Source organism: Mastomys coucha, unplaced genomic scaffold (assembly GCF_008632895.1).
Source record: "Mastomys coucha isolate ucsf_1 unplaced genomic scaffold, UCSF_Mcou_1 pScaffold1, whole genome shotgun sequence".
Classification (NCBI taxonomy): domain Eukaryota; kingdom Metazoa; phylum Chordata; class Mammalia; order Rodentia; family Muridae; genus Mastomys; species Mastomys coucha.
The window spans coordinates 69,449,749-69,474,828 of record NW_022196891.1 but is presented as its reverse complement, the minus strand read 5'-3'; the positions used below and the strand labels follow the sequence as shown (position 1 = coordinate 69,474,828).

The following is a 25,080-nucleotide window of genomic DNA, read 5'->3' as shown; positions in this document are numbered from 1 at the left end:
GGGCCTCAGGAGACTCTGTCTCAAATGATCTAAAAAAACAAAATAAAACAGATCTAACTTTGGCGAATTTCGCTTTCTCCTGAAATTCACAGTTGTTCACAGCCATTGCTTTAGTTCTTTTCTACTGTAATTCCACCATCCTTGCATCTTGGAGTCTTGGGTTCTGTTTTTGACATGGGCTGCCTCTGCTCTGTATGCATTTCAAAGTGTTGCTTGGTTTTCAACTATTAGTATAGACAAAAATTGAAAACAAAAAGGAGCACAGACGATCAGTAAGTAGGATTATATATTCTGACTTCAGAAAGTTATTTAAGGGATATTGCTAAGCAAAACCAAAACAAGTTAAAACAAATGAAAATAAAAACAAAAATAAATTAAAGCCAAGAAAATGTTATAAAAAGATTTTATATTGGTAAACATAGTGCTATTTTCATATAGGATTGTTAATGGTAGTTATCTTGACTATTGTAGAGACGTTTTGTTTTGGAGTGTGTGAATTCTTCTAAATAAGCACATGTGTTATTTTTTGAGAAAAATAAAATGTACTAAAAGAAATAGCAGCAATCCTTCTCCTCCCTCCAAAAATGTTTTTTAAGGACAGAGGAGTGTTCATTTTCACATGGGGTAAGCAAATTGAGTTTGAGCCTCGCGTGAACGTGAGCAATGGCATCAGTGTAGTTAAGTAGTATTCTTTCTCTCTTCTCATTTATTCTATCTTACTTTTTGTGACAGTCTTGTTGTGTAGCTTAGACGGTCAAAGAACGTCCTATGTAGCCCAGGCTAGCCTTGAACTTTAGGTGCTGAAGGCATTTATGAGGATTCTGTGATTCAGGAGAATACATTTTAGTAATGATAATAACATCAGCAATAAGATCAATTTTTTGAGACAAGGTTTTATGTAGCCTAGGTTGGCCTTGAACTTTCTGTCTAACTGAGGGCAACATTGGCTCTTCTTGACCCCCATCTCCCAAGCATTAGGGTTCTAGGAGTGCCCTGCCACATGGCACCAGGAAAAACTAGTAGTCATACATGCATTTCTTCAGTGTTCTTAATGTGTTAGGCAGTAGGCTAAGGGGTTCAAGGTTATAGTCATTCCTTGGTGTTCCTAGAAGATGGTTCTAGGCTATCCCTAGATGCCAATTCCTCATATATAATGGGGGGTGGGTAGTATAGAACCTATGACTATCTCAAGGGAATACATAATAAGAAAAAAGTATGTATATACTTAGTATAGATACAATTCTTTGTCAAATATTTGTTTGCAGTTGACAGAATATACAGAAGTAGACCCACAGTTGCAGAACCAATCACATTGTTTCATTTAATTCACACACCAATCTATTAGGTATACATTTACTTATTCAAAGTATTTTTTGGAACACCTACCATGTTTTACATATTAATGATTACAGCAATAAGATAATTATTGTCTGTGATTCCACAGACTTATCTTCTAAGGAGGAAAACATATTAAAAATAAATATTCAATATCATGCAATAAACAACATGGAAGTTTAAGAGACTAACACAGAAGCCCACTTTAGGTAGACTGTACTGGGAAGGCCTTTTATGGAAACTGTTGTATTTAAACTGAGGTCTAGGAGACAGGAGGAACCCAACAGGCAGAAGAAGGGCCTTGGGGCAGATGTAAGTGACTGTGATTTGGAGAACTCTCTTCTCTGACAGAGGAGCTAAAAAGGCCACAGAAGTCAAACAGAGAATGGGAAGAGTAAAATTAGCAGAGTCTGGGATGTGCCAGATCATCCAAAGCCATAGACTTTGTTTTTTACACTGGGTGTAATGAGGAGTCTGCAAGGGTCAATAGAAAGAGCCGGACTATACTAAGGACGTTGTGCTAATTGCCTTTTAGACCATCGGTTATGTGGAGACAAGAGCAAACTCAAAAGAGCTGTTTAGAGGTGATTGGAGTACCTCAGGTTCCAGAGGGGAGGAACGGAGATAGGACGATGGCCTACAAGTTGAAAAGAGAAAGATCTGCTTAATATATTTGGAGGTAGAGTCTGAGGTGTTTGGGGATTAACTCTAGTCATGGATGGCTTAGATTCCCGGTGTGAGCCACGGAACCAATGCATTGCTACCCTCCTCTTATTTTTGGCTATGAGATTAAAGGTCCAAGAACATAGGAAGTATCCCAGAAGCCTAAGTAAATGATTGGTCCATCCAATGCCACTAGTGTGGGTCCATCCAATGCCGGACACTACACATTAAATCAAAATACCATGCTCTCTCTCCAGCCAATCACATCCTTCTGCCTTCTAGAAGGAGAAATGATTACCTATTGAATCATCATCTGTCCGTCAAAACTCTGTTTAGTTATCAGAGAGAAAGCAGCATGTGGGTGTGTTATACAAAGCAGGATTTGTCCTGGATTTGATTGGAATATAGTTTTTGGGGTTATGTATTACAGATCTTGCTACCCTCGAAGCGTCTGACGTTCCTATGAAGGATCCAGTCTGAAGTGATAACCCTGGGTATCCGGATACCATTGCCAGTTGGAAACCACATTTCTTTTCCGTTCTCTTCCAAGGGATCAGTAGATGTGTTCTGCTTGGATTTCTTTAAAGTCTTTCACCAACTTGATGTCCTTAAGAGTATTCAGCCTAGGAGAAATGGGTTTATTTAATGAGGAGAGAAATGAGGTAGATTAACAGAGACCAGAGCCATACCCTTCACTCCATGGCTGCAGAGAGGACATGAGAGCTCTGTTGGTTAGACGGTAGGGCTGCTGATGGCATGAAACAGGGTTACATTAAAAAAATAAGTAGGTAAATTATAACAGGTGATCTCAACACAAGATAAGTTAAAACGTTCTCTACTTATTTAATTATTTATGTATCTATTTAGTGTGTGTGTATGTGTTTGTGTGTGTGTGTGTTTGTGTGTGTGTGTATGTGTGAGTGTGTGTGTTTGTGTGTGTGTGTATGTGTGAGTGTGTGTGTTTGTGTGTGTTTGTGTGTGTGTGTATGTGTGAGTGTGTGTGTGTGTGTGTGTGTGTGTGTGTGTGTTTGTGTGTTTGTGTGCTTCTGCTACAGGGAACAACTTGTGGGAACTTATTCTCTCCTACACTGTAGGCCCTGGGGATTGAACTCAGGTCATCAGGCTTGTTGAAAACTGCCTGTTACTTACTGAGTCATCTCACCAGCCCCAAGATAAGAGTACCTGCTGAGCAAGCATGAGGATTTGAGTTCAAATCCCCAGTTCCCATGTAAAAAGCTTTCATAGCCTTGTAATGCCAGCACTTCAGGGGCCCAAAGCAGGAGGATTTGGGGGGCTTTCTGGCCACAAGTTTAGCTTCAGGTTCAGTGAGAGGCACTGTTTTGTGGGAGTAAGACAGAATGGTAGAACAACAGGGCACTGGATGGGGTTATTCCCATCCACACAGACATGAGTGCAAACCACACACATACATTACATACAGAGATACATTACACACACATATGCAGACATACAAAATAAAAGAAGATGAAGCAGTCCTGGATTTACCTCTTTGGAATGATTAACTATGGAGTAAATTGTCATGGAGTCGTTTTTTATAGGTTTTGGGATTTTCATTTCCTGTAAACAAACAAACAGAATAATACACATTTGGCTCACACAGAGACAAAGAGGTCTGTGCATGCGAATATTTTGGGAAAAGGTAGTATGGCAAAAAAAAAAGAAGAAGAAGAGGAAGAAAGAAAGAAAGAAGGAAAGAAAGAAAGAAAGAGAGAGAGAAAGAGAAAAAAGGAAGAAAGAAAGGAAGGAAGGAAGGAAGAGAGAGAGAAGTGGCATGCCAAGAGGAGCTGGGTACCAAGCTCTACCAGTTCAAACCTGTAATGTTTTAATAACATTCTCCAAGAAACAGAAAAGTAACCTAAATAGAATATCAACATCCCAGCAATGTAAAGGTCCCAGCCAGAGAACCACAGAAAGGCGGAGTCTAGTGGAGAGATATAAATATTCTTGTCTTTCATCTGATTCTATGCTTGCTCCTCTGTCTTTAAGAGCTTACATGCGGGGTGGAGAGATGGCTCAGCAGTTAAGAGTACCGACTGCTCTTCCGAAGATCTTGAGTTCAAATTCCAGCAACCACCCAGTTTTAAGAATGGCTCTCTTCTGAATCACCAACCAGAGAGCATGCATCTAAGACCTAGGACCCATACCCATATGTAACTATACACAGCTTGGACTTCATGTGGGACTCCTAACAGCAGGAGCAGGGGCTGTTTCTGATTCTGTGGCATGCCTTTGGTTCCCTTTGTTTTAACTGGGCTGCTGTGTCCAGCCTCAATAGGAAAAGATGTGCCTAGTCCTACTGCAACTTGATGGTGGGTTGATATCCACAGGAGCCACCCCATCCCCTTCTCGGCCAGAAAGGGAGGGGGATGGGTGGATGAAAGTGAGAAGGTGAGACTAGGGGGAGAGGAGGGAGGGGAGGCTGTGATTGGGATGTAAAAGAAATTAAATGAATTTTACATCCCAATGTAAGGATGTAAGAAAAGGGAAGGAAAAACCAAAAAAAAAAAATAAAATAAAATAAAAAAAAAAGGATGGTTCTCTGGATACAGGGGTCAATTGTACTGGCTGGTTTTGTCAATTTGACACAAGCTGTAGTTATCACAGAGAAAGAGCTTCAGTTGAGGAAATGCCATGAGATCCAGCTGTAAGGCATTTTCTCAATTAGTGATCAAGGATGGGAGGACTCCTTGTGGATGGTGCCATCTTTGGGCTGGTTGTCTTAGGTTCTATAAGAAAGCAAGCTAAGCAAGCCAGGGGAAGCAAGCCAGTAAGGAACATCCCTCCATGGCCTCTGCATCAGCTCCTGCTTCCTGACCTGCTTGAGTTCCAGTCCTGACTTCCTTTGGTGATGAACAGCAGTGTAAAAATGTAAGCTGAATAAACCCTTTCCACCCCTACTTGCTTCTTGGTCATGATGTTTTGTGCAGGGAATGCAAACCCTGGCTAAGACAAATTGGTGGTAACAACAGAAATCCCCAGGTCCTAAATGAATCTGTACATACATCTTGATACTTAAAATTAGTGAAGGAATATTTAGAGAATAATTTAGACTCCAGAAGCTGACAAATGGGCTGGTGATCCCTGTTTTGGGTTGCTGGCGAACATGCTCCCAGCAGGAGTTGGGAACGGTAAATGGGCAAAAAGTGTGACTGTCCCTCACTGCCTTCTCCTTTAGGAGCTTACCTGACAAAACCTGTGATGGCTGGGCCAGAGGTGTTTGCTTGGGGAATCCAAGACTTCTAGCTGGGCCATTGCTTAACTTCCATTATTTCGAGAATGCCAAGTTCTTTAGGCTTTTTTTTTTGTTTTGTTTTGTTTTTAATTCAGAAGACTTGAGAGCTGGCTCCCCAGTCTATCTAGTTATTTAGAAAAGTGCCCCCACAATTGTCTCATTGGGTAGTGGGGACCCTGGTAGTTGACCAAGGCCATCCTACTATGTGGGAGTTCTCTTCCACAGTTCGTTCCCTTTATTAGGGGTTGTGATACTTGGCCTTCTTCTCTCTTGAGACACTAAGCTCTCATAGAACCCCACTTCCTGGATGACACCTCCTCCTAGCTTATCCTCTCCTCTGATCTAGTCAAGTGTGGCAAGGGGAAAGGAGAGGCTCTAATCTGTATTTTCAAGCAGGTAACCGTTATCCTGAAGCTCAAAGACCAACTGACGCGTTAAGCAGACAGCGCTGAGAAGGGAAGGAGGGTAAGCATTACCTTAGAGGCAATCAGGGCAGACACTGGGGAGGTCAGCCCTGTGGTTGCCTTTTCCAATATCAAAGCCTGATCAACAGCAACAACAATGGAGAACAGAGCTAAGAGGACTTACCTTCATTGGACGAGTGACTTGTGCGTACACGGTGTTCCCTGGAGAGCCTGGGGCATCTGGGCTCTGGGAGGAATCTATGGTTAACACACACACAAAAGGTACAGCTGTTAGTGGTAGGACGCTGGGGTGATTCTGCACAGGATTGTAGGTCTCGCTGGCCTCTGGAGCACCCCCTCCAAAGCAATCGTTTCAAGCTTGACCCCTCTTTAAGGACTCTCTCCCCACCTTCCAGTCTTTGGAGTTCAGTGCTAAACAAGAACGATCGTACAGTCTATTTCTAACCTCATTTCTTGGGTGAGGGTGTGGGTGGTACTCTTATGATTCAGAGTCTCAGTGACTCCCTCATGTCAACACACTTGAAGGACTAAATACCACAGTCTGTGAGATCTCTGGAGACAGTTTTCACAGCCCCGTCTGACAGATTTGACAATTTTAGAGATGAGGAATTTCGGGTTCAAGGGTGCCTAGTGGACTTGTACAAAGTCGCTTAGGAAGCAAGTTTTCTGACCTCTGATCCATTGCCCTCTCTTCAACAATGGTGTCTTGAAACTGCCACCCATGGGACGAGACTCAGAAAATGAGCCTGCATCCACACCTCTTTCTCACACCTCTATCCACTGTCTCAACGTTGGTTGAGTCTCAGCGGTATAGTCACAGAGCCTCATTTTGAAGTGTTTCATGCTCAAAGTGACAGTGCATGTATACTTCATAGACCCCTTTCACTGGGACTTGTGTTCTCCATCAGAAAGGAAGTTAGCAATCTTGATCTTGCTAAAGAAAAGTGTGATTGCCCCTCACATGCTTGGGAGGAATGCTAAAGGTCTCGTGGTTACAAGCCAGCCTTTGTGATACGACAGTAATGTTCACTGTTTATCCCTCTGGCCAGCCCCTCTTCTTTTTCATTTACCTCTTCCTGTCTGCTTTACGTTTTGTAGTTAAGAGGCTGCATGCTCACCTGGATGTTGGCTAGTCAAAGGGAAAGAACCTGGGAAAGGAAAGCAAGAAGGTAGAACGCATGAGTTCGGTGAGAGAATATTTCCTCCATCCTTCTCCACCAGGCATCTCTCCGGAGGACGCAGTCAACAGGTCCCAAATGAAGGGCAAGTGAGCGAGTGGATCCTCAGGCTGGGTCCTGCTTTTCTCAGGAGGACACCTCCCTTGACATATTAACAGAAGCCTGGTCACACTGCGGGGGTCATCCCAGTGGAACAATTCAGCCAGAGGTTGTGTCCATCCTTCCTTGACCCTTGGCAACCAGAGGCCCCGGACAATAAACAGTACTCATACAGAAGACAGAAGAAAGCAGAAGAAAAACGTACCTCTTCTTCTCTTCCAAATGCATATGCCCACACACACAGAGATGAATAAAATACCCATGACTATTGAAATTATAGCTGTACGCCATACTGTATTCCAGGGTGGTTTAGTTAAAACACCTGAAAAGAAGAATTAAAAAAAAAAAAAAAAAGAAGTGGAACTTCTTAGGGTACATAAAAAGAGGGCTCCTTTGAGTTTGTCTCAGAGCATCTCTCCAGTCTCTTCTGGGCTGCTATAGAGGCTGGGTATGATCATTTCTACTCCCAGGGTAGGGGTCTGTCAGGCTTTCTGAAAGGCAGGACAAGTAAGGCCTGGCTGGGGTGGGAGAAAGCCATCTTGACTCCCGAGGTCTTGCTCTTGCAAGAGGACTTGGGGAGGGAAAGAAGATTAACAGAGGCAGAGAGTTCTAGAGCCTGCCCATTCCTCTCTGCAGCAGTTTGGCTGCTCCGGCTGCCACTGGCCAGGCAGTCATGTAGGCGGTGTATCCATGCTATAAACACTACCCGGCTGCTTGAGGCTCTCAGGAAGACGCAAAGCGGGTGTTAGTTACCTTTGCAGAGACTCTGGGTAGAGACAGAGACTGACAAATTGCTGACAGCATTCTCGGCTCTGCAGATGTAAGTCTGGTCACTGGAATTCCTTGGGTCCCAAGAGATAGTGACGTTTGGTTCTCCTAAAGAGATGTTTCCTGTGGCTTGCCACTCAACCGAGACAGTCTGATTTGGATTCTCTACAAGGCAGGCCAGGTGCATCTGGCAGGTCCCATTCTCTAGCAGGAGAGTATGATTGGCAATTTCTATGTTACTCAGTCGTTCTACATAAAGAGAAAAGACCTTAGTCAAGGACACACGGCTTTGCTGATCAACCTGCAGAAAATGCCCCTCACCATCCTGTCTTTTCGTGTGATGGGTGTATGTGTATGTAATGGTAGTATGTGTACATGAGGGTATGGTTACATGCTCACATGCATGTGGAGGTCAGAGGTTGGTGATGGGTGTCTTTCTCTACTACCCCTTTCCTTATTCTTTGGGACAGGGTCTCTCACTGAACTTGGTTAAAAACAGCTGGTCAACAAGCTCCGGGGGTTTTTCTGTCTCTTCTTCCCTCTCTCTAGGATCACAGATGCTTGTCACCATTCCCAGATTTTTATATGGATTTTTTTTTTAAAGATTTATTTTATTTTATGGTTGTACAGCTGGCCGTGAGCCATCATGTGTGTGGCTGCTGGGAACTGAACTCAGGATCTCTGCTGGCCCTGCTCACTCAGGCTCTGCTCGCTCCGGAGTAATTCACTGTAGCTGTCTTCAGACACACCAGAAGAGGGTATCAGATCTCATTACGGGTGGTTGTGAGCCACCATGTGGTTGCTGGGATCCGAACTCATGACCTTCCGAAGAGCAGTCAGTGCTCTTACCCGCTGAGCCATCTCGCCAGCCCTTTTATATGGATTTTGAGACCTGATGTTCAGCCTCCTTGAGGGATGTTTGAGTGCAGAAGTGCAGTTACCTGTTCTGAATGGCTCTTCTTCTAGAGATCTGCATGGTTTATTCTCTTAAGACCAATAGAGCTTGTCTCAAATGTTCTGTTTTCAGGAGAGGCCTATGCTGATCGCTTCCTCTAAAAAAATGGTTCCTTGGGCCTGGTGTACATTCAGTGATAGAGCACTTGCGCAGCTTGCTCAAGGGCCCAGTTTTGGTCTGTAGCACCACATCTTCTACCCTGTCCCTTGTCACCCTGATACTCCATGCATTTCCCTTATCACTCATGGTATGCTGTAAGTGTATTTATTTATTTGTTGGTTTTTTTTTTTTTTTTGAGACAGGGTCTCTATGCAAAACCCCTGCTCTCCCAGGACTCACTATATAGATTAATCTGGTCTTGAATACACAGAGATCCAGCTGTCTCTGCTTCCAGAGTGTTGTGATTAAAGGTCTGCACCATCATGACCAGCTAACATTTAGTTAATTTAACTATTTACTTCCCTGTCTGTCTGTCTGTCTGTCTGTCTGTCTGTCTGTCTCTGTCTCTGTCTGTCTGTCTGTCTGTCTCTCTGGAATGGTGTGATATGATGTGTGTGTGTGTGTGTGTGTGTGTGTGTGTGTGTGTGTCTATGGGCAGAATGCCATGGTATGTATATGGAGGTCAGAGGACAACTTATAGGAGTCAGTTCTTTCCTTCTACCTGGGCCCTAGAAATCAAATTCAGCTCATCAGGCTTGGCATCAAGCACCTTTACTTACTGGGCCATCTCACTGCCCTTGGGTAGCCAATTTAATGCTTGGGTCTCCTGTAAAATATTCCATGGCATTGCTGAACATCTCTAGTAGCTAGATTTTTTTCATGGCATGGATTAGTACAGTATCTCATTATTGTTTTTGTAATTTTATGTAGAAAACACTTTCATTCTTTAATGTTAGGGAGGTAGATCTATTAATTTGAGACAGTCTGTCTATGTAGCCGCGGCTGGCCTCAAACTCTTGATCCTCCTGCCTCAAACTTCCCAAATATTGGGTTTATTATAGACATGTATCATCCCTCCAGTTAGGAAGGCAGTTTTTTGATTAATGATCAGCATAAGACACCTGGAAAAAAATGCCATTAGAAATGAAGTAACCTTGATAGAAAAGGTTTTCTATTAAGTTTCCTATTAGTTTTTCTGTTAATTGGCTCACCGGTGCAGAACGCTTTCTATGGCAACACCTCTGATAAATCAGCAGGGTCTCTATGTAAAGTAAGATAGGTCAGTTACGTGGGAAGTGCCACCACCTATCATCTCTGAGACCTGACTAAGTCTATGCTGGGGGGGGATAGATTGTGCACACTCCCCTTGACGAGCCAATTGTGTTATAGATACCTAACTGTGCGTGTTAAAAGTGTTATTAAGCATTTTGCTCCCACTAACTGTACATTTCTGGTTGAAGGGGAAAGTGAGGCGATTGGTATAGAGAGCCGCACGACTTAGTTTTTAACTCAGCTCTGTTGCTATTTAGCTGTGCAATGTTGTTGACACACTTTACTTCTGGCCTTCATTATGATGCCAAAAGACATCATCTTTCTTACTAGGCTACGGTACACTCTTGTAGGCACACACAAATTCTTTCTGTTTAAGTTTGTACATGATTAAACGCTGTGTTCAGACTCACCAAAGACCCTCAGCGTATATCTGAAGATGATCGGTTTAGAGTCCTTTATGGAGATCTGCGCAGTGTATGATCCTGCGTCTGCCTTGGTAAGGTTGCTGAGCTGCAAGGCGTAGGACCGGGTGATGCTCAGTCTCTTCGCCTTCGTTTGATCAATGTGAATGATGTCTGGGCTTTTGGGCCCTTCTAGTTTGAAGATGACGATTGTAGTGACAGGTGATGCTTCCCCTTCGTAATTCCAGATGATGAGACTAGCATTCTTTCCTGAAGGAAGCTCTAGAGCGAGAACGGCAGACTCCCCTAGAACGCCGTTCATCAGCTGGGGGTCTGAGCCGCTTTGTGAGACTTCACTCCCTGCGAACACAGAAGGAGAGGGCTAAAGCGCCGTCTCTGACCATCCCCCTTCTTTTTCCTAGACCCTTTCTCTTAATTCTACCAGTCTGTTTAAGCTCTTTGGAAGAAGGCCAGAGAGATGTGATGGAGAAAGAAGAAGGGGGAGGAGGACTGTTCAGAAATGTTGCAGTGGATAATTTCACTCCCAGTGGCTCGACCTCAAGTAAGGCATCTGGTAGACTTGGCTAATGGGCAATTGATCTAGTCAGACGATCCCAACTCGTGGCCTCCTTCTGCCCTGGCTAGTCATACTTTTGTAACCTCGGCCTTTGAAGTCTTTTGACAGCAATCTGTGAGGGATAATGAACTATATTGACCCCTTGGCACAAACTCCAACAACTGTAAGGCTTTGCTGATGGTAGTACCATCACTGCTAGTCATTTACAATGTCCTTAGTGTCTGTCTATGTACCATGTGCATGCAATGCAGAGAGCCAGTAACAGGGGTTTACTGCCTATACAGTTCTTTACACGCATTACTTAATTTGATGGTGATAACTATCTGTGAGACAGATAAAAACAATATGAGTTTATGGATTAAGAGACTGAGATATAGAGAGGTTAACCAACTTTCCTTGCTTGTACCTCTTAAAACTAGCAGAGTTAGGATTCCAACTCAGGCTTTAAAAAAAAAATGTGTATAGGTGTTTTGCTTGCATGTACGTCTGTGTACCACATGCTTGGTGCCAACCTAGGACAGAAAAGGGAATTGGGTCCCCTGGAACTGGCGTTACAATAAGAGAGATGTGAGTTGCAGAGTTGGTGCTGGAATCAAACCTAAGTCCCGTGAGAGAGCAGCCCATGCTCTTAGCTGTTGAGCCATCTCTCCAGCTCCATTGTTACAACTCTTAAAGAGGACGATGCTCCTTTAGAATCAACGCTAAGCTCTTAGCGCACGTTACTCTGCTTTCTAGGGCTCTGTTTGCTTGTTTAATTGACCATGTTGGGCTTATTCTTCTATAGCCAGCATTTACCATTTAGTACTCAGCAGTGTCTCACGCATGGTATGATCTGTGGAGATGTCTGACTATCAGTCAACCAATCACTAAGATTGTGACTTCAGCTTCCTTGGAGTCTTTTATTTTCCGAGGAAGGGTTGCAGTTGTGTATGTGTGGTTATGGGGTGGCCCAGAGCTTGTGTCTCAGGCTTCCTGGTACTTATTCAGCTCTTCCATGAGCCTGTACTTCTGCTCTCTCTCCTGCATTGCCGTATGGTTACCAGGCACATCAGTGTTGCCATCGAACATCCCCCTTCCCTCCCGTCAGCCTTTTGACACATGGCTATTTGTCATTTTGACCTCTCTTTCCTCTCAGAGTCATGTGATTAAACATAACAAGCAAAATCTTGAGTCCAAAAGGTGCCTCCAAGTAGGATTCCATTTATTTAAAATTGAAATCAAGCAAGACAAATCTGTACTGTCAGAAATCAGGAGGATGGTTACTTTTGGGAAGAAAGGAGAGGCAGTGAGTAAGGGGTACTTTAAGGGGAATTTAGGGTATTGATAACAGTGTTCTTTGTCTTCATCTTTCTGTGTGTATACAACTCATTGAGCTAATAACTCAGAATCTGTATAGTTTCTCTTTGCATTTAATAAAAATAATCATAGCAATAACAGCAAAATCAAACCTAAAAGAACATCATATTGACCTATAAAGGACAAAGATGGTTTGGCCAGCTTCCTCTTCCAGCACAATCCCTGTGACTGCCTTCCTATTCAGTTTGCTCCAACTTGGGCATTCCTTGAGTTGTCTCTGCACTCATAAGTCCCCGGAATGTAGTTCTTCCAGGTAAACATGTGGCCAACTCCTCTGACTGCATAATGTCTTCAACGCAAATGATTCTTTCAGCGATGTCTTCTGAGACCTCTCTTTCCTCACTACCAACCCCCCCAACCCATTCCTGTGACCCACTCTTTGTTGGATTTAGTTGTCTCTATGGCAATCCCGATACTTCATAAATTTGTGGGAGTTTGCTGTTGTTTTGTTCTGTTTTTGTTTGTTTGTTTGTTTTTTGTTTTGTCCTCTCTACTAGAAGTGTAAGCATCACATAGGACAAGATTTTTAGCTCTTTTATCACTACTGTGAGCATCCTCGAACAGTGCCTGGCACAAAGTGAGCCTCAGATTATTTCATGGTGAGTCAGCAGATTCATCTCTAGTCCTCCTCTCAGAAAGTCTCTATCCAGGATATTAGAGTTCACCTTCTATGAATAAAGACACGGGGCTTATTTTCTCATTGGCCATAGGACTCAACAGGAACACTTGCAATGCCAGCTACCATAGTCCTTCCAGTTCTCTTAATTTTATAGATCAAAATTATTAGTGTGTGTGGTTGTGGTTTTGAGACAAGGTCTGATATGCAGCCTAGGCTAGCCTCACATTGGCAATCTTCTGCCTCAGACTCTTCATGTATTACTAGGTTTGGATTATTAGTTTATTCAAAAAGTTTAAATGTATCCTATTATTTATTTAGTTATATGCTAATTAAATGGATAAAAATTTAGAAATCATGGCACCCAGGCCATATTCCTGGTCCTCCTTCATATGCCTGCTTCTGGTGTCAATCTGGGGAATACTTAAGTTGTATGTATGAACAGGATAGTTCTGATTTGCGGGTTCTCTATTTGATGGAGAAGCCTGAAAGGTGAATGAGTAGCTATGGTGTGGTGGGTAGGGCGCTGGCTTGGGATTAGGTCTGCTTCTGCATTTTCCTAGAACCACTATTGTACCATCTATGTTGTGTGCTCTTCTCCTTATTATAATTCTGACATTATCTCCTCCCTTTCTTGATAAATGAGAGCAGGCAGGATGCTTGTTTCCCGTGTATTCTTATGGCTCAGCACAGTTTCAAGTCAATAAATAATGAGTTGATGGAGGTATGTAGGTGCTCTGTGGAGGCATCAGTAGTAGTGAACGATGGGCCAGGGACAGTTATCCATGAGCAAGCTGCAAGATGCGATGTTATAGGAAGATTTTGAATAGCAACAGGGACTTTCCCATTGCTCGGTGACTTGGACATTTTGTAGTTGATTCTGCTTCCTTTGCATTGATGTCACTTCTGTCTAAATGTCTCCTCTTCATTTTCACATGGTAAGCTGTTACTTATCTTTGAAAACACGGCTGTAATACCAATTGGCCGCTGCTTGTATTTGTGGAAATTTTCACTGGTGCAGGGGAAGGGAGCTTGTGTCAGGACACAGAGGTGCCCAGACATAAAGAACATAGGGGAGTAGCAGTTCCCTGCAGGTCTAAAACAAAATGATGACAAAACCAGATCTGAACCAACATGCTTATGGTGCATGAAGATCAGAAGTCACTGTGCATGCTCCAAAGACCACCAGATGACATGGCTTGGCCCAGAGGAAACACAGAATTTTTTTCCTGGATTGGGCACTGATGCTTTTTTATCACACTGGGCCAATACCTTTTTAGCTTCGATACTGATGTTCTGGGGCATCCAATTGCTCTGCTGGCAGTAAATGTGGAAGAGTAGAGCCAGCATAGAAGAACAGGAGTAGGAAAGATGCTTTATGGTGGCTCTGGATGAAGCAGGGTACTTGGTCTTGGGAGGGGGTATGTAGAAAGCATCCATTTGGGACTCTATGAACCACTTGGACTACGGACCAAGGTGCTGATAATCTCTGGTGATATAAATCAGGGAATATTGTACTTATACTATTTATGTTCCACTCAATGGATGACATGTTTCTGAGAACATGAGTTCTGGTTTAGCTTTTTATTTCTGTAGAAACTGCTTCAGGGTACTCAGTGAAAGCTGTGCAGGTTGAGATCAGAATGTAGACAGTCTTAAAGAGTCACTCGAGTCACTTGCAGATTGACTTTGTAAGGTATTGGTAAATGTCGAGTACTTTGGAGAAGTAGAGAAGTATATGGAAACAATTTTCTAGGAAGGATAAGGCAGAGGTAGGCATAAGATGGCTCTGAAAAAGAATGAAAAGTCAGAAGAAACAGAAACCAAGGCTGTTTCTAACTAGAGGGCTGGCTCATGTATGTTCATAGCCCAAGGGGACACAGTAGGCTGTTTTACTTCCCAGACAGTTAGTTCGGAAAGAAAGTAGAGACTGATTTATCAAGTGATTTGACAGAGAAAGTAAGAGAAAGCTAGGGAAGACATTTTAGGGGGAGTTGGGTGGAGGAGAAGTGGTGATTAGGATGGTTAGGGGCCTTAGTAAAACTATAGAGAAGGGGAACAATTCATGGAGAAGGGCTTTAAAGGTAGGGTGGGAAAGGAATGTTTTAAAACATAGAGCTGTTCGTGAGGAGGAAGCCAGAGTAGGGCTCAGGAGCATAGTGAGGTCAGTTTTATGTGGAGGTGGGATTTTTCTACTAGAGAGTTATAGGTGAAGGGAGAGACCTCGTACAGATTTAGACACCTCATACAGCTTGATCTCAAAGTTAAATTTACAAGATAAATTGATCTGACAGGTCCTGAAGGAAGATATTCTTGGCTCATTCTCACAACTACCAAAAAAACACACATTTCTGAAGGTCTTAGGTACTGAGAGACTGCTCAGTAGCAAAATTAGAGTTAGAAAGTAGCAACGAATATAGGTTTATGGTTACAGGTTCCTAAGAGCATCGGAAATATATAGTTTTCAATGGTCATGACCCACAGGTTCAGAACTTCTGCTAGACTGAATGTTTGTGGAATAATCCTTAACAAAACACCAACAAACAGAACCAAACAACATCCTATGAGGTTACACATCATGATTAAATGAGACTTATCTCAGAAATGTCAGAGTAGTTAAACATGAAGAAAAATTGATATCAACATGATAATGCATGCATATTAATTAAATGAAGAAAAAAGACACAGTATCTCATTTGATATAGAAAAGGCATTCGAGAAATCCCAATACTTTTTGAGACCGTAACAATGAAAGGGGACATCTTTAACCCAACAAAAGGCATTTATGAAAACCTGTAGCTAACATTCTACTCAATAGTGTACTGGTTAGTTTTATATCAACTTGACTTAAGCTGAAGACATCTGAGAAGAGACACCCTCAACTGAGAAAATGCCTCTCTGTATAAGGGTATAGACAAGCTTATAGGGCATTTTCTTAATTAGTGATTGAATGGGAAAGGGCCAGCCCATTGTAGATGGTGCCATCCCTGGGCCTGTGGTCCTGGGTTCTACAGAAAAACAGACTGAGCAAGCCAGTAAGTGGTACCCTTCATGGCCTCTGCATCTGCTCCTGCCTCTAGGTTCCAGTTGTGTTTGAGTTCCTGACCTGACTTCCTTTGATGATGAACAGTGATATGGAAGTGTGAGCCAAATAAACTTTCCTCTCCAACCTGCTTTTTAGTCACGGTGTTTCCCACAGCAACAGAAACTCTAACTAAAACAATATGCAAGATTGACAGCTTTCAGTTAAAGGTAGGAGATGATACCCACGCCCACCACTTCTACTCAGCGTTGTTGTAGAAGTTTGCCAGAGCAACTAGGCAAGAAAAAGAAACAAAAGCCATATCAACTATAGTAAACAAACAAACAATTCCTGCTCACAGATGCCATGGTCATATAAACAGAACTTCCTAAAGAATCCAGCAAAGTAGACAGAACTAATACGTGAATTCAGCAAAGTTGCAAGTCACAAGGTCACACACACAAAAACTAGGTTGGCTGGGTGTGGTGGCTCATGCCTTTAACCCCAGTAGTTGCTGGGCAAAGGCAAGTGAAGCTCTGTGAGTTCAAGGTGAGCCTGGTCTACCTTTAGCCCCAGCCCTTGTGAGGCAAAGGCAAGTGAATCTCTGTGAGTTCAAGGTGAGCCTGGTCTACATAGTTCCAGGATAGCCAGGGCTATGTAGAAAAACTCTTGTCTCAACAAGCAAACAAAGAAACAAACCCCAACGAAAGCTAGCTTGTGTTTATCTACACTAGAAATGAAGAGCAGCCGGGCAGTGATGGAGCATGCTTTTAATCCCAGCACTTGGGAGGCAGAGGCAGGTGGATTTCTGAGTTCAAGGCCAGCCTGATTTACAGAGTGAGTTCCATGACAGCCAGGACTATACAGAGAAACCCTATCTTGAAACAAACGAACAAACAAACAAACAAATAAATAAGAAGAACAATCTAGAAAAGAAATGAAGGAAACAAATTCCAAATTCCACTTACATAGTATCCAAAAGAACAACATAGCTAGGAGTACACAGATTAGCACCAACCTTAATCTGAGAGACTTCTGCTGTTGTGGGCAGGAGTTAATGACTCATAGTCAAAGGGTGAGAATGAATGATGCTTGAGTGCCCATCCCTAAATAGGACATCTATTTCAACTCCACAGGCTCAGGAAACATCAGGGAAGCTGATGTGGAAGGAATATAAGAGATAAAGAATGTGGAGGGGCTCTGTGAAAAGCTGTCTTTCTACAGATGACATCCTGGCTTCGCGCTTGAACTCACCACAGCTATGGACACTTACAGAAGCTACGGGTCCTTGCAGAAACAAGCTATGGACACTTGCAGAAGGTCAAGCCAACCATATCTGTCAACATTCCAGCAGGCAGCTGGGTTACAGAAACACCACCACCCCACAAAAACAGCTCAGTGCCAGACTTGGATACCCCATATGAGTTATTGGTCAGGGAGGCCCTCTAGGAGCGTCAAACACACAGGCTATTACAATTGCTCTTGGTAACATATCCTAACAACACAGTAAGACCCTATTGCTGACGGTACCACTCAGTTTGGATAGCGGACATAGAGAAACCAACCTCTAACTTACCAGGACACTCTCTTCCTGCTGGCTAACTTACATAGTGCCAGAAGGTGCTATGCAGGGAGAAAAGATATCAATGGTCCCTCCCTGTGCTGGACCCTAGATGCTAAAACACTGACATTTTGGTAAGGTATGCCTTCTGGTTCAATAGTGGCATGAAAGTTATGGGGGTAACCAATTGCTTTCCAGTGAGATGTAAGGCCTTCTCCACAGGAAGGATCTTTGTACTGTAAACCTGGTCAAAAGCCTTTGATAGTTTAAATCATAGGCTCTGGGCAAGGAAGAGGGAACCTACTATTGATGTTTTGCTAAATGTTCATGCCGTCAAACTGTCTTCTAAACATCTGCGTTTAGAGATTTGTGCCGCCCTAAGCTTTGGTCTTTTTGCAGCGGGTAGTTAATGTAGGGACTCATAACTGGTCAAAGTACTGGGTTTAAATAACTCTGGATACAGTGGGGTAATCTATATCAGCTTTTTACTATCCCAGGTCCAGGGAACTTCAAAGAAGAGGAAGATAAAGGAACGCAAGAGCTGGCAGACAAGGAGGAGAGCTGTGACATACTGACTTGTAGACCCAAAGAGGTGTTGTATACATCAATTCACAGTAACCATGGTTTCCTCCATAAGGGGAGCCAGTCAAAATTTCACCCATATCAGCGGGGCTGACGGCAGCTGATGGCTGCTGGGGGAGAGGAGTCACTCACTCATTTGTAGTGAACAGCATTAATTGGACTCAGAAGGTCATTAATAGCAACCTAAATAGAAGGAGGAGGAGGAGGAAGAAGAGGATGATGAGGAGTAGGAGGAAGAAGAGGAGGAGGAGGAGGAAGAGGAGGAAAAGGAAGAGGAGGAAGAAGGGAATGACGAGAAGCTGAGAAGGAGGTACATGGGCGAGCAGAGTCCTATGGGGAATTGGAGAGAGAAAGTGGTGAATGGACGTGATCAATGTTCCTTGTATAAGATGTATGGGATTTTCAGAGAAAATAAAAATTTCTGTATAACAGATGAGTTGGTCAACCAAATGTCAAGGCAGCTTTCATAGAAGAAGAAAGTCTTTACTAGCTATATATCCTAACAGAGGATTAATATCTAGAATATTTGAAGAACTAAAATAAAACCCCCCAAACAAAAAACAAACAAACCTAAACATCAAAAACCAAACAACCTAATCAAAAATAGGCTGTTGAAGCAAACACAGAATTTTCAAAAGAAGAAATACAGAATATTAATCAATAGTTTTTTAAAAAGTGTTCAATCTCTTTCCCTATGAGGGCAATGGAAATCAAAACAATTTTGAGATACCATCTCAGATTAATTAGAATGGCCAACATGAAGAATAGAAATGACTGCAAAATCTGGTTTAGATGTGGGGGATGAGGAAGCAGTGTCCACAGCTAGTAGGAATGTAAGCTGGTATACTGTGGAGTGAAGGTTCCTCAAAAAACTATGACTAGAACTGTCATATGATCCAGCAGTCCCATTCCCGAGTATGTACCCAAAGGATTGCACATCCTACCACAGAGAGCCTATCCAACTATACTCACTGATGCTCTGTTCACAATAGCTATGAAATGGAGCCATGCTAGATGACCATAAATATAGAAATGAATAATATAAATGTCATACATATACATGACGGGAGTTTTATTCAGACATTAAAGAAAAATAAAGTTATAAAAAATTCAGGAAAACGTGTGGAACTAGAACTTTCTGAGTGAAATCACCAAGACCTAGGAAGGCAAATGCCACAGGCTCCCACTTATAGGTAAGATCCTGGCTTCAAATTTTAGTTTTTTTTAGTTTTAGTTTTTAAGCTGAAAAGAACTAGTGCTAAATAATTGTTCAAGTCCATTTACCAAACCCAAAATTTCAGTTATAAAACAATAAACTATATGTAGCTAAATATTTCCAAATGTGAAACATCAAAGAATTAGATGCTATCCTTATGCTAAAATGAGAAAAATATAAATAAATAAATAAATAAATAAATAAATAAAAGTAAATAAATAGGAAAAAGGGAAAAAAGATGCTGGGACAAATGGCTATGCAGATACAAAAGAATGAAGCGAAGTTCGTACCTCTCACACCAGCTTAAACTATACCTGGATGTGATGGCTCATGCCTTTGGTTCCAGCATTAGGAAGGAGGCAGAGACAGGACAATCTCTATAGGTTCCAGGTCAGCCTGGTCTATATAGCAAGCTCCAGGCCAACCAAGACTACAAGCGAGTCTCAGTCTCAATAGAGCAAAACAAAACGACCTCAAACTATGTCAAGTATATGTAAGACTTAAATCTAGAAAACTCATAGAAGGAAGCATAAACGATGGGTTAGGGATAGAGCTCAGCGGCCGTGCACTTGCTTAGTACGCATGAATGCTCTAGGCTTGAACTACTGCAACCAACCAACCACAGTGGTCAATACTAAGGACCCTGAATTTGAGAGCGAATTCTTAGATATGCTACAAGAACAAAATCAATGAAAGAAAAAAAAATAGGTATGTTCTATTACATCAAAACATAAGATAATGTATATCAAAGGATGTTAGGTCAGGGTATCTCAGCAGAACCCTGACATTCTGTTAGATGAGACACAACAGGTCAGACATTGTATGCTTTCATTTAGTTGATCCATGGACACCGAAAGCAGATTGGGTTGGCTACGAGATGGGGACAGGAAGAAGTAGGAAAATGGGAGCTGAATACAGCTTTCCCGTCTTCTCTCTGTTGGGCTTGATTCCCAGGCCTGGAAGCTCGAACTCTACCACCGAGTTACATCCCCAGGCTAAGATTTTCTTTTTGAGTGATGGATATTTTAGAACAATAAATGTGTGGGTTGCAGAACACATGCTATGTGAATTTTGCCTTTAAAAAACAAAACAAACACACACACAAAAAACAAACAAACAAAGGTCTTAGTGTGCATAAAGGAAACTACTGATCTGGACCTGGAGTCCGGGACCCAAAGTGAGAGGTGCGAGGCTTGGAAGGCTAGAGGTGACAGTGAGGACAGAACAGAGTCTGAGTGATGGAAAGTCCGTCGAGCATAACAACAAGATGTAAAACAGCACTCTGTCTCTGATGAGGTAAAATGACCATCTGAACAAGCAGTTGGTTGTTACAGAGAAGGTTAACGGTTCTCAGGGGGAAGGGAACCAGACCACAAGTGTGGTCATTAGACCACAACTGTGTGCAGTATTACCACTCACACTTTTGACTCAAGAGATTTCCAGACCATGGCTGCAGAGATCTAGTTTGGATCCTCAGCTGCAAAATAAACGAAAGAAGGAAGAGGAGAGTGGGGGAGGGAGGGAGATTTCAGAGGCCCCCACAGGCTTTTCCTTTATGGATACACGCTGTCCTGGTTCTCCCCTGAGCCTCAGAGCACCTGTATCTATTTCCTTCAAACTCACCTAGAGAATTAGTTCCTGTTTTTTTTTTTCTGGCACCCGTTTCAATGTGACTACATTTCAGAACCTTGCTACTCAAGGTGTGGTCCACGGACTAGTAAAGAGCACCATCACCCCAGGCTTTGTTAGAAATGCACTCAGAGCTTCCTCTCTCAGAGTTGTATTCTAATAAAATCTTCAAGCTCTGTATACATTAATGTTTGACAAATTCCTATGAAGAAAGGAGACATGGAGGAATGGCTGGGATTCACCAGGGTACTTGATTTCATTTATAGCCATTGTTTTGCTAGGTAGGGTTTTTCCATTTTGGTTTGCTGTGTAGCCCAGTTTGCCTCAGCATCCTAAACTGGGATTAAAAACATGCACCATCACACCTGGATGTCAGGCTGGTTTCAAAAAAATGGTTTTTTTTTTTTGTTTGTTTGGATGTATTAATTATATATAGTAATGGGCTTCATATATTTTCATACACGTATATATTTTGATCTCATTTACCCTCATTATTTTCTCTTGCTCCTTTCTTGTGCCTTTTGATCTCCTGAGTTAATCCAGTCTTACACTTTCTGTCTTTTCTTTTCTTTTTTTTTCTCTGATAGGCCAGTGAGTTTCTTAGGGTTGCTTATAGGAACATAGATAAAGGGCTATGTACAGAGGCAAGAACACCTTACAAGTGGCTACACTACCTAGGAAAATGTCTCATCTTCCACAATCAACCATTCATCACTTCTAAGTCCTGAAGGAGGGGTGGGCCTGATTGGTCTTGACCTGAGGGACTGGTCAGCCTTCATGGCAGGATGTTGTTTGGCCTAATCTGAGCAGGCAATCGAAGAGTACCTGCTGTGCATTGAAGAGTATAACTGCCACGTCACACGGTGGGCGGGTTAGGTTTGCCTCCAAGGAAATGAGTTAAAAGGAATTAAGGGGGCTGGGGTGATGTATAGCTGGCAAAGTGTTTGCCGTACAAGAAAGGCCATCTGAGTTCAGATCCCAGCAGCCAAGTAAAAAGCCAAGTGAACTGATCTATTGCTCTAATCTCAGTACTGGAAAGGGAGGAGGTTCCCTGGGGGCTGATTGGGTAGTCAGCCCAGCCAAACAAGCTTCAAGTTCATTCAGAGTCCCGTCTCAAAAACTAAAGGCAGAGAAGCATGAAAGATACACAATGGATGTCCATCTCTCCCCTCCTCCACACACACATCTGTAAACAAACCCACGGAACAAGCCCCGGACACGCACACAAATGTTTTTCAACATGGTGTATGTTTGAGCTGAGACTCTTAAATGGAAGCAGGATGTGTCTCACCTACCTGAAAACTTGAAGTGAGTGAGACATCTCCTCCTTCTCAGAGAGCATCTCTTTGTCCTACATACTTGCCCCGCTGGTCTTGTCTCTCCTCAATTCTTCTGAATTCTTCCCTCCTCTGTTTCCGTCTCCCTCCCATGCTTCTTTATTTAACTTCTCAGATCATTTCAACTATTCCAGAAAGTTCTTTCTCACCACCCAGTCCAGAGAGGTTCTCCTATTTTTGGTGTCCCCTGCTTACTTCTACCTTGGAACCAGACACTCCACTTTCCACCCTGGTAATCACGGTGGTTCCGCTTCACTGAGGGCTTTTTTGGCCACCTGCATCTATCTCCGGCAGATGCAGTCAACTGAGTTCTTTTCTTCATACCCCTCCCCCACAGCTGTGTGGCAGTAAACCTTTACTTAGGCTCTGTTTTCCTCTTCTAATCCACATCCGCAGATGGGAACTGAGACCGACAGTCTTGTTATAAGAAGAATCCTCAGAGATGCAGAGGAGGGACACTCAGAAATTATCCAGTTTTATAGAGGTAACAAAGTGAGGTTAAAAACTCAAGTTGCTGGCTGGAATCAGGCTGAGAAGTGGCACAAAGTGGATGGATGGGAGTAAAAGAATTCTCATCTTTTTTTCTGCAAACTTCTACGCATTTCCCAAAATTCTGTCCACATTGCTTATCCTCCTAGTTTGACGTAGTCTCTATTCTCAGCCTTAGCTTTGTGCCTCAGTTTCCACCTGCTTCCAGGAAATCTCCTCTTGGCCATTGCATTGATAACATAAAACAAATAGATCCAAAAAGGAACTGACCTTCCTCCAGCGGCTGCTCCTCCACCCTAACTATCCCTATCTTTGACTGTCCGGCCTACGACGGGACATTATGTTCTCCTTCCTCTCTCTTTGCTTATTTTTTCAAAATTACTTGTCCTTAGCCAATATACATTTTACTTGTTTATAGTTTATCTTCCCTGCCACTACGTTAATTCCTCAAGAACAGAAATTGTGCTGACTTAGTTCCTGATGTGATTCCCGAAACACCTACAGTGCCAGGTATTCAGCAGTCACTTAGTGAATGGTTATCAAATGACTTAATGAATCTTGCTTTCTTTTTATTTCTGCTGTCAGTTTGTCTAGTTGGTTCTATATCTTCAGTTTGTCTTGGTTTGTGTGTGTGCATGAGCACGTGTGTGTGTTAGTGGCAGTTTTAGTCAGGTGATTTGTTTTTATTTTTATTGGTTTTTTTTTCAGCCTCCCGATGACTAATAGAATTTTTGAAAGTTATTTAAATTATCTTCGTCTAAGTTCCTTGTAGCTATTGATAGAATAAATCCGCAAACACGTTATGAGACATCTAAACGTCATGCATGTTTAATAACTAGTCCATTTTCTGGGATAAAAGAAATGCTAGCTATTGTTTTATTTTCCATGAATTCCCTCCAGGCTAGGTCTGTGTTAGCAGCTTTTGCCCGATCTCCTCTCCTAAAACACTCCACTCCAGTCCAGAAGAACATCCTCAAACACAGTCTGCTCTCCACGTAACAGAGAGCAGGGAGAGGAAGCAGGCTCCATCAATCCCTCCCTCGTTGCATTCATGGTAAAAGCATGGCTGGGTTTTCAATATTTGAGTGAAGCTCAGAAAAGATAATGAATCCCCCTGAAGTCACACAGTATCACAGTAGTTAAATTGAAGATTTTTTTCCCCCTTAAACTTATTTTTGTACCACACCATGCTAGTCACAAGCAGTTCTGACTTACAAAGAATCATTTTCCACCCCCAAGAAAACACTTCCCTTCCTCTGGGCCCCCAGCTGAAGTGTTTGCTCTAAATCAGTCTCACAGCAGTGTGAGGGAAGCAGTTTGCTAGGGGACCACGGTGAACTTCCCGAGTCTCTGTCTGAACAGAGAACTGGGCAGTCAGCCTGACCAAGATGAGCAAGGCATCCCAGAGAAGGAACTCACTCAGCGACTACATCAGTTTCCACAGACATTTTTACCTGAGCCGAGGCAGAAGACAAGTGGAAATAGCCAGACCATCCTCTGACAGGCGGAGTCAGATGCTGGAGCCCTTGAGACAACCATCCTCTCTTAAGCTTGTCGCTGAGACTTTCCGTTCCCCTTCCTCTATGTTAGCAAAAGTGTGATTAACTTCACACTTCGTTTACAAGGCTATCTTGCATAAGCTAAGACTCTTAGCAGCAGGGGACATGGAGCCTGGACTCCATCTCCTGTAACCAGACAAGACTTCCGGTGGAGGGACTGGGACACCAACCCAGCCACAAAACCTTCTGCCTACGATTTGTCTAGGCAGCAAGATGTGCTGGGGTAAAGGTGGTATAGAAATTGTGGGAGTGGCCAATCAATGACTGGTCCTTCTTAAGACCTATGCCCAACCCTGATACCGTGTGAAGAAGCCACGAAGCAGAGGCTGGATAGCCCAGAGACACAACAAAACAAACAAACAACAACAACGAACAAACAACCAGAACAAAACAAATCTACTATACTTGTAGACAGGAGCCCAGCTGTCACCAGAGAAGCTTCACCCAGCAACCGACGAAAACAGATGCAGAGACCCAGAGCCAAACATCCGGTGGAGCTTGGGGAATCTTGCAGAAGAGGTGGAAGGAGGATAATAGGAGCCAGAGGGCAAGGACACCGCAAGAAAACCTACAGAATCAACTAACCTGGGCTCGTAGGGTGCTCACAGAGACTGAAGCGGTAACCAAGGACCCTGCATGGTTCTGATCTAGGCGCTTTGCATGTTATGTTATGGTTATGTAGCTTGAACTTCTCTAGCAGGACTCCCAACAGTGGGAGAGAGGGCCGTCTCTGATTTGCCTACTTTTGGGACTCTTCCACCTACTGGGTTGCATAGTCCTTATGAGCGGAGGCGCCTAGTTTTATTGCAACTGGAGATGCCTTGTTGGGTTGATATCCCTGAGAGGC

The 25,080-nt window shown here is 43.0% G+C and overlaps 1 protein-coding gene across 3 annotated transcripts; it reads right to left on the bottom strand.

Annotated features, from left to right (window-relative positions):
- Window positions 1-1,224: 1,224 nt before the first annotated feature.
- On the bottom strand, window positions 1,225-24,521 carry Slamf6 (SLAM family member 6). 3 transcript variants are annotated; one of them, XM_031389799.1, is made up of 8 exons: window positions 24,129-24,510; window positions 10,299-10,649; window positions 7,707-7,970; window positions 7,159-7,275; window positions 6,795-6,824; window positions 5,840-5,913; window positions 3,505-3,576; window positions 1,225-2,621 (listed from the first exon to the last, which is right to left on the bottom strand). In XM_031389799.1, exons 1-8 carry the CDS (start codon window positions 24,211-24,213, stop codon window positions 2,607-2,609), a joined length of 1,008 nt encoding a protein of 335 aa, XP_031245659.1. In that variant the 5' UTR covers window positions 24,214-24,510; the 3' UTR covers window positions 1,225-2,606. The 3 variants fall into 3 exon arrangements, with proteins under 3 accessions (XP_031245659.1, XP_031245668.1, XP_031245677.1); XM_031389808.1 differs by lacking the exon at window positions 6,795-6,824 and having other exon boundaries at window positions 24,129-24,521; XM_031389817.1 differs by lacking the exons at window positions 1,225-2,621; window positions 3,505-3,576 and having other exon boundaries at window positions 6,747-6,824; window positions 24,129-24,521.
- Window positions 24,522-25,080: the final 559 nt, after the last annotated feature.

Bases quoted from the DNA above. Each gene is read 5' to 3' on its own strand.
- Slamf6 (XM_031389799.1), bottom strand. From the start codon at position 24,213: ATGGTTGTCTCAAGGGCTCCAGCATCTGACTCCGCCTGTCAGAGGATG. The intron at 10,650-24,128 runs GTAAAAATGTCT...CTGTGTTCGCAG, and splicing joins TGTCTTCTGCCTCGGCTCAG to GGAGTGAAGTCTCACAAAGC. The intron at 6,825-7,158 runs GTACGTTTTTCT...TTCCTTTCCCAG, and splicing joins CATTTGGAAGAGAAGAAGAG to GTTCTTTCCCTTTGACTAGC.